This window comes from Phyllobates terribilis, unplaced genomic scaffold (genome assembly GCF_046119375.1).
Source record: "Phyllobates terribilis strain yellow unplaced genomic scaffold, ASM4611937v1 Scaffold_7__3_contigs__length_470593459, whole genome shotgun sequence".
NCBI lineage: Eukaryota > Metazoa > Chordata > Amphibia > Anura > Dendrobatidae > Phyllobates > Phyllobates terribilis.
The window spans coordinates 194,945,971-194,963,573 of NW_027362767.1; the positions used below are offsets into that span (position 1 = coordinate 194,945,971).

General features: G+C 48.7%; 1 protein-coding gene across 2 annotated transcripts in view; it reads right to left on the minus strand.

Annotated features, from left to right (window-relative positions):
- The window catches only part of LOC141153065 (uncharacterized), a 204,495-nt gene that overhangs the window by 95,560 nt on the left and 91,332 nt on the right, over positions 1-17,603 (minus strand). Inside the window, exons 3-4 of one of the 2 annotated variants that reach the window (XM_073637739.1) lie at positions 13,460-15,088; positions 12,895-12,994 (exon numbers count right to left, since the gene is read on the minus strand). In XM_073637739.1, the coding sequence (XP_073493840.1) occupies positions 12,895-12,994; positions 13,460-15,088 (1,729 nt within the window). The remainder of the gene's footprint in view (positions 1-12,894; positions 12,995-13,459; positions 15,089-17,603) is intronic. The other variant, XM_073637740.1, reaches the window with a different exon arrangement.

Here is a 17,603-nt window from a genome sequence, read left to right on the forward strand (position 1 = left end):
GAGAGTGAATGCCTGGAGGGGCGTAACTAGGTATTCACCCGATCCGACCAGGGTCGCACGACGGCATACGACGCCAGTGCACCAAGGAGGAACCGAGCAGAGGGACCAGGTGCTACTCCAGGACAGACCCCGGAAACGGCTGTTGACCCACACAGGGGAATACAGGAACAGACTGGTTAGTATAGGCAGGCACGACTGGTATGCAGGCAGGGGGGTACAGGCAAGCACGGTAAGAGTGCAGACAGGGAGGCACTAGCAGGTAGGAACACAGGCGGGATAGGACCCAGTACACACTGGGACTCAGGAACAGAACCACAGATGTGGCGGACAAACACAGCAGAGTAAGGCCGCCCATAGTGGTGAGTGAGAGCAGGGCAAGATGAAACCGCCTAGAGCGGTGAGCGAGAGTAGAGCAGGACGAGGCCGCCTGGAGCGGTGAGAGAGAGTAGAGCAGGACGAGACCGCCTGGAGCGGTGAGCGAGAGTAGAGCAGGACGAGACCGCCTGGAGCGATGATCAAGAGTAGAGCAGGACGAGATCGCCTGGAGCGGTGAGCAAGAGTAGAGCAGGATGAGATTGCCTGGAGCGGTGAGCAAGAGTAGAGCAGGACGAGACCGCCTGGAGTGGTGAGCAAGAGTAGAGCAGGACGAGGCCGCCTGGAGCGGTGAGCAAGAGTAGAGCAGGACGAGGCCGTCTGGAGCGGTGAGCAAGAGTAGAGCAGGACGAGGCTGCCTGGAGCGGTGAGCAAAGAGTCAGAGCGGAGCAATACTGCCGGAGCGGTGAGCAAAGGCAGAGCAGGCTAGAACCGCTGGAGCGGTGAGCAAAGGCAGAGCAGGCTATAACCGCCGGAGCGGTGAGCAAAGGCAGAGCAGGCTAGAACCGCCGGAGCGGTGAGCAAAGGCAGAGCAGGCTAGAACCGCCGGAGCGGTGAGCAAAGGCAGAGCAGGCTAGAACCGCCGGAGCGGTGAGCAAAGGCAGAGCAGGCTAGAACCGCCGGAGCGGTGAGCAAAGGCAGAGCAGGCTAGAAACGCCAGATCGGTGAGCAAAGGCAGAGCAGGCTAGAACCGCTGGAGCGGTGAGCAAAGGCAGAGCAGGCTAGAACCGCCGGAGCGGTGAGCAAAGGCAGAGCAGGCTAGAACCGCCGGAGCGGTGAGCAAAGGCAGAGCAGGCTAGAACCGCCGGAGCGGTGAGCAAAGGCAGAGCAGGGTAGAACCGCCGGAGCGGTGAGCAAGGCAGAGCAGGGGGAACAGGGCTCTGTAGACACGGAACAGACAGGAAGGGAAAGGCAGAACCAGATACCCACAGGGTACTTGCAGTGAAGTAGCGAGTGGACCATAAACTCACAAACGGAAGTACAGTGACAACGAGCAGGAGTTAGGTACGAGTTCAGACTCTGCAGAAAAAGGAAAGGTACGGACATAGAGAAACACAGGAAACAGGCTTGGAGGGTATACAGACAAGAACAGACACAGTAGCAAGATACAGGAGCGGGTCTAATTATGCAGCCCCTAGAAGGCGGGGGGAACAGGCTAGGAGCGTGTTCAGACAGGACAGGCAAGATACGGGAGCGGGTCTAGGTATGCGGCCCCTAGAAGGCGGAACAAACAGACAAGGAGCGTGTTCAGACAGGACTGGAAATACAGCCTACAAGAAAGGCAAGCAAACACAGAAAGGGACCTGGCACATTCAGAGTGAAAGAGCACACTGAATGAAACACAATGCTCAGGCATGGGTTAATTGGAGCAGCTGGGTTAAATACCAGGTGACAGACAGCAATAGGCTGAGGACGCACAAAGGGTGTGCCTGCAGCAGGTACAAAAAGCAGGAAGTGATCGGGCGCCGCCCTTAAGCAGCAGAAACAGACACAAACAGACAGCATGGAGGGAAGCCAGAGAGACATTCTGGATTGGAGATCAAGTGCGCGCTCTTGCACAGTGGGAGATGGACCACTATGCAAAGACGCCGCCAGGTATGTTACACCTTACACCTTGAACTGTTGTTTTACACTTAAAATGGCGCCCGCCCAAGAAGAACAGGCGCCATGATGCTGTGAAAAGACTGTCTTTGTACACCTCCCATCATGGGCTGGGCTCCCGCTTGGCGCCAAAAATGTGGACTGCCCCTTCCATCAGAGACTGTCCGCGAGGTAATGCCCGTCAAAATGGATGGGCTGAATGAAGGCGGGCCTGTTAGCATTCCGCCCAGGAACCGCCCCGAAAGAGGAGGAAGAAGAAGCAAAGCAACAAGGTGCGGCCATTGCAGTCGGAGCTTGGCAGTCAACAGAGGCAGACATGGATATCTCTGGGGAGCAAGACCATACGACCACTGAACCCGGTTCACGCCCTTCACCCGGCAGATAGAGGAGCGGCAGCGTATTGACTCCGGGAGATATTGAGTTTCTCCACATGGAAGCTCCGGGACTCGCCAGGAGGCAGAAAGAGGCCCAGGAGGCGGCGACGGCAGCGTGGACAGCGGAGATGCTGCAGCGGATCCGTGACCGCCGCCGAGGAGTGGAGGTTCCAGGACTAGTCGACTCGGAGGTCGAAGTGGAGAGTGACCTAGCGGCGGGTGAGTCTGCAACCCCTGCTCCGGCTGCAGAGCCAACAGAGACTATCCTGGACCTCAAGGCGGAGTACATAGTCCCCCACGCAGTCACCTGGGAGCAAGCGCTAGCTCCTGAGCTGCAATCGGCAGCCATCGGTGGGGATCTGCGCTGTCATGAAAGCTTAGAAATGGAGGTGCCTGGAGCTGCGGAGGAGGCTACCGGCTCCAACCCGGACTGGTCCGCATCAGTAGAGGACTTGCAGCAACCCGTCCTAACCCCGCTACCTGTACCGGCGGTGACCTGGCCCGAGGCCGAGGAGTGGGCCTGGGATAACCAGGGGGGCGACCTAATGGGCTTCCCGCGGGAGAACAGATCTGAAGCGCGCAGGAGGAGCCAATGGTGCAGCGACCAAATCTTCCAGCTGGCACGGGAGCAACGTCGGCGGGAGCTACGCTGCGAGCGCCTCGAGGTGAGGGCCAAGGCTGCGAAGACTCGTGCGCATCAGCAGGAGGCCACCCATCCCAGTCCCCGATATGAAGGCCAGATTGTACATTTTCACCATGGAGAGGGCTGGGGGTTCATCCGGAGTCCCATGTTCCAGGACGATGTGTTCGTCAGCAGGCGGGACGTCGAGCAGCGCCTTAAGAAGGGACACTCCGGCCGGAACCTCCTCCCGGGCGATACAGTGACTTTCACTCGCCACCAGGGAGAGCGTGGGTGGTACGCCCCGGACGTCCGCAAAGTGTCTGGGAGTGACGCCACCCCGTCCTCAGCCTCAGGTGACCGGCTAGCCTCTGTCGGGAGGAATGAGCCCTTCCCTCCACGTCAGCCCCAAGTCTAAAGCAGCCCCCGGCTGCTACTGTTGTTGTTGTTTCAAGTTTTAATAATTGCTGCTATCTTTCGTGTTTTTTTCCATTATATAGAGACTTTGGTCCCTGCGGACTATGGCAGGTGGCGGACTGCATTGTAAATAGTTATGCATCTATTTAGGTGCTTCCTATTGGTTTTATACAAAACCGTGCCTTCTTTCTACCTCAGACCTCAGAAGCAAAACCTGTCTGGAGTGGCTTGTGTGGGGGTCCAACTCCGGATCTTCATGCCCTGCAGCCACCCCAGGGCCCACGTAGAGGGTTTAGGGCAGGTCCCTCTTGCTACTGAACTGACCGTCGTCACCTTTAACAAGTCCGCTGCCTTGATCGAAAAGTTTCTTGTCTTAATTTATAATTTTGCACTTTTATATATTTGTACTTTTATAATTTTATAATTTTGCACTTTTGTATTCTCATAACTGTTATGCAATGTTACAAGAAACATGCCTCCCATAAAGGGATGATAGTTCTACTTGTTTACATAAAAAAGAAATTTTCCTGGGTGCTATTCCTTTGCAGCCCGCGGACGTGCTGTGTTTTACCAGGGGGGAATGTGGCGCCCCTGAGGGTTCGGCCGCCACAGGAATGCTGCACTTCTTTAATGGAGTGTGGTGCTCCTCCTCTGAGGTGAGTCCGGTGCGATGGTAGTGATCCAGCCTCTTGCATCCAACACCACATTTCCACCAGAGGGAGCTAGTATGCACTAGTGCTGCTCCCCTGGTTACAGGGAATACTGGGGAACACAAAGTGGTAGGAACCAGTTAGTGGGTGTGGGTGGAGGAACAGTTAGGTGTGACACTTCTAATTTCATATTTAATAGAATGCCATCTTTGATCTTGGTCTTTTCTGGTGGGTCCTCTCTGCTTAGTGCAGAGTCCAGTCCTTTAGACCTGTGTGGTCTCGGACAGTGTGTCTGTCAAATGGTCGTACTGTGCTGTCAAAATACTGTGTGTAAAGTGACTTCCCTCCGGGAGCGCAGATCCTGTGTGGGCCTGCACCGGAATGGGACACAGCCCTCGTACCCGATCTATGGGACGAGAGGTAGGTTGCAGACGAGGAATGTCTCAACTCGGCCAAGTACCAGGATCAAGAAGGCCCGGGAGCTTTAGAGTGTGGCTCCCTAGCAAATGGGTCCCGGGGAGGATGCAGACGGAGCGGAGCACGCCACCTGTCCTCTCCTACCTGATCTATTCAGAGGGATTTCGGCTGCAAGAGGGGTACCGGCCCCCGACACCCGACCTCGTACTCTATGTCCAGGACGGGAAAGCCCGGTTAGGCCCTGAGGATCCCGCCGGGATTGGGATGGAGAGGAATTGCCACCCGAGCCCTACACCTGAGAGGATCTCAGAGGGATACCCGGCCTACCTACACACGCACAGACGGGAAGGGGTAAAGTCTGTAGTGCAGGAACACTCTGGTGTAGGGATGCTGCCTCACACTGGACTTCCTCGGAGGTAGTCGGACCCCCGTCCCTGGTGGCCGCAGGACTCCACGAGGAGCAGGGAGAAGCCTTGCGCTGCTTAAGAGAACTGTGAGTAAAGCCTTGGAAATTCATCCCTTTGGCCTCCGAACTGTTCATTACACGCCATACCACACGACACGGTGTCCGCACTCCCACACTTCTACCCCCCTTTATCCTGCCTTGCCTGCCCTGAGGCCACACTCCGCCTGTGGGGAGCAGCGAGAACTTTAGCCGCCGTGACACCGGGCCTCAGTGGACTGAAGCGGCGCTGGTGGCGCATCACCAGACACCACAGGTGGCGTAGTCGACAATTACCACTCAACCTGGAAAGCCCTAACATAATTTTTAATGTGATGGCCCTGGGCACGGAACGGGTCCAGGCCACGACTGCATCCCCCTCAACATCTGACCCGGCTCCGAGTACCCCATCATCCCAGTGCAGGGCTTGCGAGCGTCACACATCATCTCGCAAACCGCATACTTACAGTCACATGACCGCACTGGAGAAACTTCACGACGTGCAGAAAGTGCGCTGTGAAGATACAGAAGTCTGCAGACATGTACCCTAATACCAGACAAACTTTGTACATCATATATGAGTGAACACGTTTCTCTGCTCTTCCAGCCACTCATTGCCGTGCACTTCTACTCTTCAGTCTGTGATTGCTGCACCGTAGTTGTCCCCCTTTCAATCTCACAGCACAGTTAGTGTCTAACAGAAATCTCCATCAATTGCTCTGAGGTTATACTGTGCAGACGATTCATATGTAAATCTTCAGCTCTTATCTCAGAATCTGCTATAGAAGATACAATTACGGTAATCTCCTACTTGCTTGGCAATAATTCTCAGATGCATTTCTCTTAGATACTTGTCAAAAAAGAGTTTTCTCTCTTGTAACTTTTACTGTAGAAACATCCTTCACTCTTTACAACGATGTCTCAGACGCGGCATTTAAACTGATTTAAAATCTGAAAAACTGTAAATTACCAAGCAATGTTCTCCAAAGGCTGCAGCAAGTGACACATATTTGGGATTATGGGTGAAGCACAGGATCCTTACATTCATTCCCATTACATACAAAGAAGACCCGAGGTTTCAGCAGTTTATTGCTTTAGAGATTTTAGTCGGCCTTTTTACAAATCTCGGTCCTGATTCATCATTTGTGTTATTAAGTTGGTTTTTCTCTTACATTTATTCTTGCATCGTCCAATTTTGTGCCAAATTTGTCATAAATTAAAGATGTTTCATGTTTTTGCCTTTTTTTTTTAACTTATCCTTTCAATAATTTTTTAAATGATGCGGGAGTGACCCCTTCCCAACCTCTGCCATACATGTACAGCACAAGTCAGGAGCGGGTGCATAGACCAGGCTCGCAGGGTGAGCCCAACCCATACCCAGCAGATAATGCCTGCGTGTCCTAGCCTGGATCTGCCTCTAACAGCCACGGATGGAGCCGAGCTCGGCCTGTGACGGTTTAGCTATTAAATGCCACTGACAATCTTTACATTAGCGTAGATACCAGGAGGGTGGGGGGCGCAGAGATCACTATAACTAAAGGAAGGGGTGGACTGGGCCGGGGTGGCAGGGGGCATATGCCCCCCAGGCCAGTCACTAAGCAGCTTATTAAGGCTGGCGCTGTTGTAGTTGTGCAGGCCGGCCGCATCACAGTGAAGCAGACATGACCTCACTGCAGCTTATGTGCGGCCGTCTGCTGAAGTGGAGGGAGCACCTGGCTGCCGGAGAGGAGACATCTGTGAGTACCAGCTTCTGCTCTGTGCGTTGAGGAGATGGACGCTGCTCACCTCCTGATAACTCCAGTGGTGACCATTATTATGTGGGGGCACAGTGGTGACCATTATTATGCGGGGGCACAGTGGTGCCCATTATTATGTGTGGGCACAGTGGTGGCATTATTATGTGGGGGCACAGTGGTGACCATTATTAGATGGGGGACACAGTGGTGACCATTATTATGTGGGGGCACAGTGGTGACCATTATTATGCGGGGGCACAGTGGTAACCATTATTAGATGGCGGACACAGTGGTGACCATTATTATGTGCAGGCACAGTGGTGACCATTATTATGCGGGGGCACAGTGGTGACCCTTATTATGCGGGGGCACAGTGGTGACCATTATTATGCGGGGGCACAGTGGTAACCATTATTAGATGGGGGACACAGTGGTGACCATTATTATGCAGGGGCACAGTGGTGACCATTATTATGTGGGGGCATTATTATGCGGGGGCACAGTGGTGGCATTATTACGTGGGGGCACAGTGGTGACCATTATTATGTGGGGGCACAGTGGTGACCATTTTTATGTGGGGGCACAGTGGTGGCATTATTAGGTGGGGGCACACTGGTGACCATTATTAGATGGGGGACACGGTGGTGACCATTATTATGCAGGGGCACAGTGGTGACCATTATTATGTAGGGGCGTTACTATGTGGGGGCACAGTGGTGGCATTATTATGCGGGGGCACAGTGGTGACCATTATTATGCAGGGACACAGTGGGTGGCATTATTATGTGGGGGCACAGTGGTGGCATTATTAGGTGGGGGCACAGTGGTGACCATTATTAGATGGAGGACACGGTGGTGACCATTATTATGCAGGGGCACGGTGGTAACCATTATTATGTGGGGGCATTATTATGTGGGGGCACAGTGTGACCATTATTATGTGGAGGCATAGTGGTGACCATTATTATGTGGGGGCTCAGTGGTGGCATTATTATGGGGGGGGGAGTGGTGACCATTATTATGTGGGAGCACAGTGGTGTGCATTATTTTGTGTGGGCACAGTGGTGGGCATTATTATGTGGGGGCACAGTGGTGGCCATTATTATGCGGGGGGCACAGTGGTGACCATTATTATGTGGGAGCACAGTGGTGTGCATTATTTTGTGTGGGCACAGTGGTGGGCATTATTATGTGGGGGCACAGTGGTGGCCATTATTATGCGGGGGCACAGTGGTGACCATTATTATGTGGGGGCACAGTGGTGACCATTATTAGATGGGGGACACGGTGGTGACCATTATTATACAGGGGCACAGTGGTGACCATTATTATGTGGGGGCATTATTATGCGGGGGCACAGTGGTGTCATTATTATGCGGGGGCACAGTGGTGGCATTATTATGTGGGGGCACAGTGGTGACCATTATTATACAGGGGCACAGTGGTGACCATTATTATGTGTGGGCACAGTGGTGACCATTATTATGTGGGAACACAGTGGTGAACATTATTATGTGGGGGCACAGTGGTGGCATTATTAGGTGGGGGCACAGTGGTGACCATTATTAGATGGGGGACACGGTGGTGACCATTATTATGCAGGGGCACAGTGGTGACCATTATTATGTGGCGGCATTATTATGCGTGGGCACAGTGGTGTCATTATTATGCGGGGGCACAGTGGTGGCATTATTATGTGGGGGCACAGTGGTGACCATTATTATGCAGGGGCACAGTGGGTGGCATTATTATGTGGGGGCACAGAGGTGACCATTATTAGATGGGGGACACGGTGGTGACCATTATTATGCAGGGGCACAGTGGTGACCATTATTATGCGGGGGCACAGTGGTGACCATTATTATGTGGGAACACAGTGGTGAACATTATTATGTGGGGGCACAGTGGTGGCATTATTATGTGGGGGCACAGTGGTGACCATTATTAGATGGAGGACACGGTGGTGACCATTATTATGCAGGGGCACAGTGGTGACCATTATTATGTGGGGGTATTATTATGTAGGGGCACAGTGGTGACCATTATTATGTAGGGGCGTTATTATGTGGGGGCACAGTGGTGGCATTATTATGCGGGGGCACAGTGGTGACCATTATTATGCGGGGACACAGTGGGTGGCGTTATTATGTGAGGGCACAGTGGTGGCATTATTAGGTGGGGGCACAGTGGTGACCATTATTAGATGGAGGACACGGTGGTAACCATTATTATGCAGGGGCACAGTGGTGACCATTATTATGTGGGGGCATTATTATGTGGGGGCACAGTGTGACCATTATTATGTGGAGGCATAGTTTGTGACCATTATTATGTGGGGGCTCAGTGGTGGCATTATTATGGGGGCGCAAAGTGGTGACCATTATTATGTGGGAGCACAGTGGTGTGCATTATTTTGTGTGGACACAGTGGTGGGCATTATTACGTGGGGGCACAGTGGTGGCCATTATTATGTGGGAGCACAGTGGTGTGCATTATTTTGTGTGGGCACAGTGGTGGGCATTATTATGTGGGGGCACAGTGGTGGCCATTATTATGCGGGGGCACAGTGGTGACCATTATTTTGTGGGCGCACAGTGGTGACCATTATTATGCGGGGGCACATTAGTGACATTATTATGTGGGGGCACAGTGGTGACCATTATTAGATGGGGGACACGGTGGTGACCATTATTATACAGGGGCACAGTGGTGACCATTATTATGTGGGGGCATTATTATGCAGGGGCACAATGGTGTCATTATTATGCGGATTCACAGTGGTGGCATTATTATGTGGGGGCACAGTGGTGACCATTATTATGCGGGGCACAGTGGTGACCATTATTATGTGTGGGCACAGTGGTGACCATTATTATGTGGAAACACAGTGGTGAACATTATTATGTGGGGGCACAGTGGTGGCATTATTAGGTGGGGGCACAGTGGTGACCATTATTAGATGGGGGACACGGTCGTGATCATTATTATGCAGGGACACAGTGGTGACCATTATTATGTGGGGGCATTATTATGTGGGGGCACAGTGGTGGCATTATTATGCGGGGGCACAGTGGTGACCATTAATATGCGGGGACACAGTGGGTGGCATTATTATGTGGGGGCACAGTGGTGGCATTATTAGGTGGGGGCACAGTGGTGACCATTATTAGATGGAGGACATGGTGGTGACCATTATTATGCAGGGGCACAGTGGTGACCATTATTATGCGGGGGCACAGTGGTGACATTATTATGTGGGGGCACAGTGGTGACATTATTATGTGGGGGCACAGTGGTGGGCATTATTATGTGGGGGGCACAGTGGTGGCATTATTATGTGGGGGGCACAGTGGTGTGCATTATTATTTGTGGGCAGAGTGGTGACCATTATTATGCGGGGGCACAGTGGTGGCATTATTATTTTGGGGGGCACAGTGGTGACATTATTATGTGGGGGCACAGTGGTGGCATTATTATGTGGTGGGCACGGTGGTGAGCATTATTATGTGGGGGCACAGTGGTGACCATTATTATGTGGGGCACAGTGGTGGCCATTATTATGTGGGGGCACAGTGGTGACCATTATTACGCGGGGGCACAGTGGTAACCATTATTATGTGCAGGCACAGTAGTGACCATTATTATGTGGGGGCTCAGTGGTGGCCATTATTATTTGGGGGCACACTGGTGACCATTATTATGCGGGGGCACAGTGGTGACCATTATTATGTGGGGGCACATTGGTGTGCATTATTATGTGGGGGCACAGTGGTGGGCATTATTATGTGGGGGCACAGTGGTGGCATTAATTATGCGGGGGAATAGTGTTGGACATTATTATGTGGGGGCACAGTGGTGGCATTATTATGTGGGGGCACAGTGGTTGGAATTATTATATGGGAGCACAGTGATGGACATTATTATGTGGGGGCACAGTGGTGGGCATTATTATGTAGGGGCACAGTGGTGACCATTATTATGCGGGGGTACAGTGGTGACCATTATGTGGGGGCACAGTGGTGGGTATTATTATGTGCTGCACAGTGGTGACCATTATTATGTGGGGGGCACAGTGGTGGCCATTATTATATGGGGGAACAGTAGTGGCATTAATATGCACGGGAATAGTGTTGGACATTATTATGTGGGGGCACAGTGGTGACCATTATTATGCGGGGGCACAGTGGTTGAAATTATTATATGGGGGCACAGTGGTGGACATTATTATGTGGGGGCACAGTGGTGACCATTATTATGCGGGGGCACAGTGGTTGGAATTATTATATGGGGGCACAGTGGTGGACATTATTATGTGGGGGCACAGTGGTGGGCATTATTATGTAGGGGCACAGTGGTGACCATTATTATGCGGGGGTACAGTGGTGACCATTATGTGGGGGCACAGTGGTGGGTATTATTATGTGCTGCACAGTGGTGACCATTATTATGTGGGGGGCACAGTGGTAAACATTATTATATGGGGGCACAGTGATGTGCATTATTTTGCGGGGGCACAGTGGTGACCATTATTATGCAGGGGCACAGTGGTGACCATTATTATGTGGGGGCACAGTATGACCATTACTATGGGGGGGCACAGTGGTGACCATTATTATATTGGGGCACAGTGGTGACCATTATTATGTGGGGGGCACAGTGGTGACAATTATTATGTGGGGGGCACAGTGGTGACCATTATTATGTGGGCTAAAAACTGGAGGCTTTAAAGAGGATAAAATGCCTCCAAGAAGCCGGAGCAAAGGGAAGGTGGGAAGTCAACGAAAAAGTGTTCACACAGAGAAGGTGGAGAGGTGAGGAAAAGAATTAGAAAAAAGTAAAAGGTAAAACAAGATCAAGCAGATGGATATGTAGAGAAGTGTGATAGAAAGATGCCAGTGCTAGGAATGGTAAAAGGATATAAATGGGAAAAAAGACAACTCATCGATTTTTCTTAATTTTATCCCACTTTTTGTCGGTCTATTACATCGATCTTGATCCTTCTTCCATGGTTGTCACAGTGGGTCATTTCAATACTCCCGTCCACTCCTTTAGTCACTCAATTTAGTCAAGCGCTTAATTTTCTTTTCTACACAAGTTATTTGACATCTGTCTCCATCCTTTTATCCTCTTCTCCTCTTCCCGCTGGATTCTTGTATAGCCACACACATGAATCTCTGACATTGGGATGAGTCAATCCCATCTGGAGACAAGTTCTAATCTTGTTTGTCTCACTTTTCTTTCATCTACATCTATTTTTTTATCCTGATAGCCCCAATAACCCCCTTGTGTTATTCAGAGTTCAGGTTTCTGGTATACATCTGGGAGACAATTTTGCCCCCCTAAGGCTCCTAGGTCCAGGTCCGAGTACAGTAATTCAATGGATATTACAATTACAACATACCATTTCACGCTTAGTACAATGTAAAAGCTAGTTATCATGTATTTCCAGGTGGGGGCAGTATAATACCATTTAATAATTTTATTCTCCAAACACTATTGTACTGGTAATCTTGAATTTCATGTTCTTCGGATCTGAATTAATGTTTCTAAAACTGAATTACTCTTTCTTAAAAATAGTGTTTTTGTGCCCGAGTGTCCCTTCCAGCCACCTTGGCCTAGGAGCAAGTGGTACTTCTACACACCCTATTTTTCCATTAAAGACAGCAATTTTAGCCAAACGTTGAGTGGATCTGAGAAAATTCCAATTCACCAAATTCAAAGTTATTCACAGCAAATTGAATGTTCCTTATTATGATCTGAAGTCAGTACAGACCCCACTCACCTCACCGGCCTCCCATGCTGCTCACTGTCCTCTGCATCTCTTCTTTCGGCCCATGCATGTCCAATGCCTTCAATCTAGGCTGGGACTTCTGGCCGCGTCCAGGCCTTGGACGTCCTGGCACATTGTGCCGACGTGGTACATGTTGTGGCATCATGATGTTATGACGCACGTTACAACCTTACAATGTGAAATAACCTCTAAGGCTTGGTCTTGGCTGGAAGTCCCGGCTTAGCGGCAGGAATCCGAACATGTGACAGCAAAAAGAGAACGCCGACAGTGAGGAGTGTGGGCAGCCAGACAGGTGAGCAGTCAGGTAACAATTTTTTCTTTATTTGTTTGCAAACCTTCTATGGTTCAGCAAAATGTCGGCCGCATCTGGGTGAATTTATAGGGAATGAAATCTGGAGAATACGGATTCAATTCCACTTGAATATATTCACCTATCTCTATATCATAGGAAACAAAGCTGGGAGTTATACTTACTTGGAGACTTTATGCACGGCATCTGGGAATCGACAAGCTGAAGCGATAACATATCCCTCATCTGCTGGAATTACACAGATACCTCCTGTGCTCATGATTTCTGAAAAATGAGGAAAGAGTTCATTAACGACCATGCCTTGGTGAGCATTTTCATCATAGCTAATAATACTGGGCATTTTAAAGGGTAGAACGTGGCCAGTTCTGGCTCATATTTTGTTCCCTAGATATTCTGATTTCTTTTTTTTTTTTAAATCCGTCATATGGTTCCAGATATATGGCCCTCTCCAGGGCTAATTTTGTGGTGTTTATTAAAGAGGCGTGGCTCATAGAGTAATTATGCAAAGCAGCATGAGGGCACGCCCCCAGAGACTCCTGAGAGCCACACCCCCTTGTAAAAACTATAACTAAATAAAAGGCCAATATCTCTGGAACTTAATCGCGGATTAAAAGAAAAATTAAATACTCAGGTGAACAGCGGGAATAGAATAAGAGCCCAAACTGGCCACTTTTGACTTGGTGACAAGTCCTCTTTAAGTGGAATAGGTATTTTCTAATACACACTCACCTACTATTTTCTCAATAGATGAGATTTTCTTCGCAGGAAGCATGCGCGACGTATGACCTTGTTCTAGGAGTGGATTTTTTAGGAAGGGTGCACCCCAAGGCAGATGGGGCGTCTCCACAGTCCAATTAAGTATGGAAGCGAGAAAGCAGTAGAAGCTCACCACACCGAAGAGGACGCCGAAAGCAACGCTCCATTCCCATTTTAGAAAAGCAAGCATTTTCAGTAAAATAATTATTAGAAAAACCTCAAAGGTTAAAGAGTTTATGAACCAAACTTTGTTTAGCATAATCATGCAAACCGTGATAAAGCCATGTAATACTAAAAAGCTTATTATCCCCAGTGCTACATAAAAGGTCTTGACGGACACACATAGACAGAAATATCGCACCGTTCCAAACGTTATCCACCAGATCCCATAAAAGATCAAGGCGCAGCTCTCCAGGGTTTTACCAGAAGAAGCAGACAGTACGCCAGCTATGAGGACCATGATTCCAACCACAATTACCAAAACGAAAGCCGCACGTGTTTCAATAATGATGGAAAAGGCTGCGAGAGTGTTGAATGCATGGCCAAGAGCATCCACCTCCTTAAATCGATAGCCATCAGAATAGGAGCAAAACAAGGTTCTCCTCTGCTTAAGGTTAAGAAATCCAAGGCAGGAATTCATTATTTCAATCAGACCATGCCTTTGGGAAGTCTTAAATTGCACCTTTGATAAATAAAGCCTAAGAAACATATAAAAGCCGGAAGCTATGAAGATAATTAAACTAATCACTTGTGGTGCAATATGGTCAATGCCACTTGGAAGGGTTAAAGAAGCACAGTAAGCAGCAAAAAGTAGTGTATATATGCCAAAGTAAAGGTTTTTCAGAGACATCATGCAGGCTAAAACACCAAAAAGGACTGCAAACACAACCATGAATGAGAGAGGAAGCAATGGCTCATTGGACAAGCTGGGCTGATTTAAACATGAGTATCCTTCCGCAAACTTCAGAATTGACGAAAAACTAAAGAAAGCTGCGTTCAATATGTCCGAGGCACAAAATGACGCCACAGAGACTAGGAGTTGGTACATTGCTGATGTGAACATCCAATGGGCTTGGCCAAGAAATAGAAACTTAGTAGTTCCCACAAGCTTTCCGCAGATGACACTCGATGACACCATATTGGCCATAATTCCTGTCACAATCAGATGGTTTCTCAATAAATGGTTTTTGGAATGGACACAATCCTTAACCGGCTGGACAGCTTTTCTTCTCACGATATTCCAAAATCTTAAAGCCACGAGATACAAACTTATAACTGTCACAATCATAAAGTTACATCCAATACCCGATGGACCAAGTGTCTGGTTATCACACATAGCAAGTACATGGATGTTCGCAAGGCCTAGTGCAAAGGCCATAAGAGGAACGGGCCCTTGATTCTGAAGAGTCCCAACACATCCTATGATTAGAAAAGCACAGGAAATGGCAAGTAAACCAGGAAATATGGCTTCACAAAACTCCGAAGCTGAAACGATGCTGTTATCTACTAGGATCTGTAAGATTCCAGAATTGCTCCAGAGAGCCGACACGGTCATGCAGAGGGTTAAAACCAATGGATCGGGGCTGAATTTGTTCAGCATTCCTAAAAGAAAGAGCGTGACAAAGAAAGGTATGTTAGAGGTATTATACCGCTCAACCTGTCACAATAAAATATCTGTTATTCATGTTGTCACCAAAAGTTCCTTAAATCATTATCTCTGCATGAAACCTTATTATCAAGATGTAAGAGGGGTAACAAGTCCAGAGAATGTAACTGTAGCAGCTGTGAGGCGTGTATTCTGTTGTGGTGCGTATATCATATAATAATGCTGTACTGTTGGCCTAGGTTCACACTTTGCATTTTTGCTGCCTTTTTTCTGCAAGCAAAACCTGCTCTCTTACCAGTAAAGAAGCTGCTTACGAAAAACAGGTTTCCTGCATTATTGCTGCTTTTTGCCATTTTTTTTCGCTGTATTTTTTGGTGCAGATAATAGGTCATTTGTCTACAGTAACATCAGAACTGGAATGAATGGGTTAATTCTGCGCAGACGGTATTAATGATGGAAGAAGAGGACGGTATCCAGAAATGCGGTTTATTAGTCAACGCGTTTTGAAGTTACAAACTTCTTCATCAGGTTCAAACCACAGGGTTGAATACAAAGAAACAATGCAGGTATCATTAGATATGACATTCAACCTAAGGGCGCGAAGGTTAACGGACCTCAGATGTGATATGATCAGAGACAACATATTAATCAAAAAGAGTAAAATGGGAAAAAACATTAAAGAAATGTTATAAAATACATTGTAATTGACATATATAATTAAAAAGACTTTATTATTGTTGATATAAAGAAATGAAAACATAAAGATAAAATAAAATGAAATAGATGGATTTGATCTAGTGAGGTGTATAAGTTAGAAATAGAGATAAGCAAATGTTTCAATATTCGATTCGGATTCCGATCACCGAATTTGCAATATTCGACGATTTATTCAGCGAATGTTCGACAAACGTTACCGAACACCATAGGATGCAATGGGGGCCAAAAAAACTGCATACACAACACCTTCAAATGGACCCAAAAGCTGCCAAAACACATCAAATTAGGGGTAGACACCAGGAAAGAGCCATCAACTGACCCAGAGTAAAAGTACTATAATTATTATTACTATTACAGCCACATTTATTCCGTGGCTCATTACATGTCAAAAGGGGTCACCGACTGGTACAAGAGGAGAGAGGACCCTGCCAGCAGCAAGTGGAAAGGAGTTGGATCTGACATTTGAAGGACAGATCAGAGTCAAGCCTGCGGGACTGAGGAGAGTGGGCAGTCATTCACTTTGATGGATAGGTCATTTGGGGGGGTGAATGAAATGGTGTAAAGATGATGCATTCTGTTTTATCCATGTTCATTTCTACAAATCTAGCAGAGAAGAAAGATGAAATACAGGACACACATACAGGTAGATCTGTCTGTCATCACCATAGAGGTGATACTGAAAACCGTGACCTGTCCCAGGCCGAAGGTGTAGATGGAGAAAAGCCTGGGTCCCACTGTCATGGTACATCGTTTTCCCTGTCCTGCATTTCTGTATAAAATGTCAAGATGTGATGTAAATACCCATGCTCTTTCCCAGATCTTTGTTTCTCAACCATAATTTAACTTAGGCTTGTGTCAAAACCGCTAGAGGACTCCCCATTGTTCTCTTAAGCAGGGGGAGAACTCACAGTACACATCTTTATAGACACATCGGAGCCATGCCATGGAGTAAACCATCGACTAGGAGGGGGGAAACCTCTCCTCCCCTACTCTTGGGCTGTTCCCGGTAGCCCAAGACAATGGACTTATGCGTGACCAGTGTTGTGTTGGGAGATCTCTGGAGGAAGAAGTGTGGGGGCTCTTAGCTGCGGCAAGACCTCACGCCCGTCAGTGATTGTGGACTTATTATGAACCTTAGGAATAACATGGATTTTTGATTTGGTATGCTGCCTGCCTTAATAAATCCCGTTGGATCGTTCTTAATCTGGTGGTCTCTTCTTGCTCTGCCGCATACCCCGTCACACCCACAAATAACCCTTAGGGGACACTGACACATAGGGAGTGAGATGAGGAGGTGGTGTGAGTGGGAGACACTGAATGTCCTGTTGGCTAGGTATGAAAAGATCCAAGACAGGGCCAAGTCTGTGATGCCAAGAGATGAGAGTCTATAGTAAGAGGGTATGGTCTACTGTGTCGAAGGCAGATGACAAGTCTAGGAGGAGGAAGACAGAGTAGTCATGCTTGGATTTGGCAGTTAGTAGGTCATTGGTGATTTTAGTCAGGGCAGTTTCAGTGGAATGACGAAGTCGGAAGCCTGATTGTAAGCGGTCAAAGAGGGAGAGGTGGGAGGACAGTACAAAATAGACGTGGTGATCCAGTAGTTTGGTGGCATAGGGGAGAAGTGAGATGGGGCAATAGCTAAACATAGGATGAGTCAAGGGAGGGCTTTTCGAGGATGGGTGTGATCGAGGTATGTTTGAATCATGAGGGGAAGACACCAGTTGTTAGTGACAGGTAGAAGAGGAGGGTTAGGCTTGGGATTAAGACTGTGGTACAGTTTGGAATGAGGTGGGA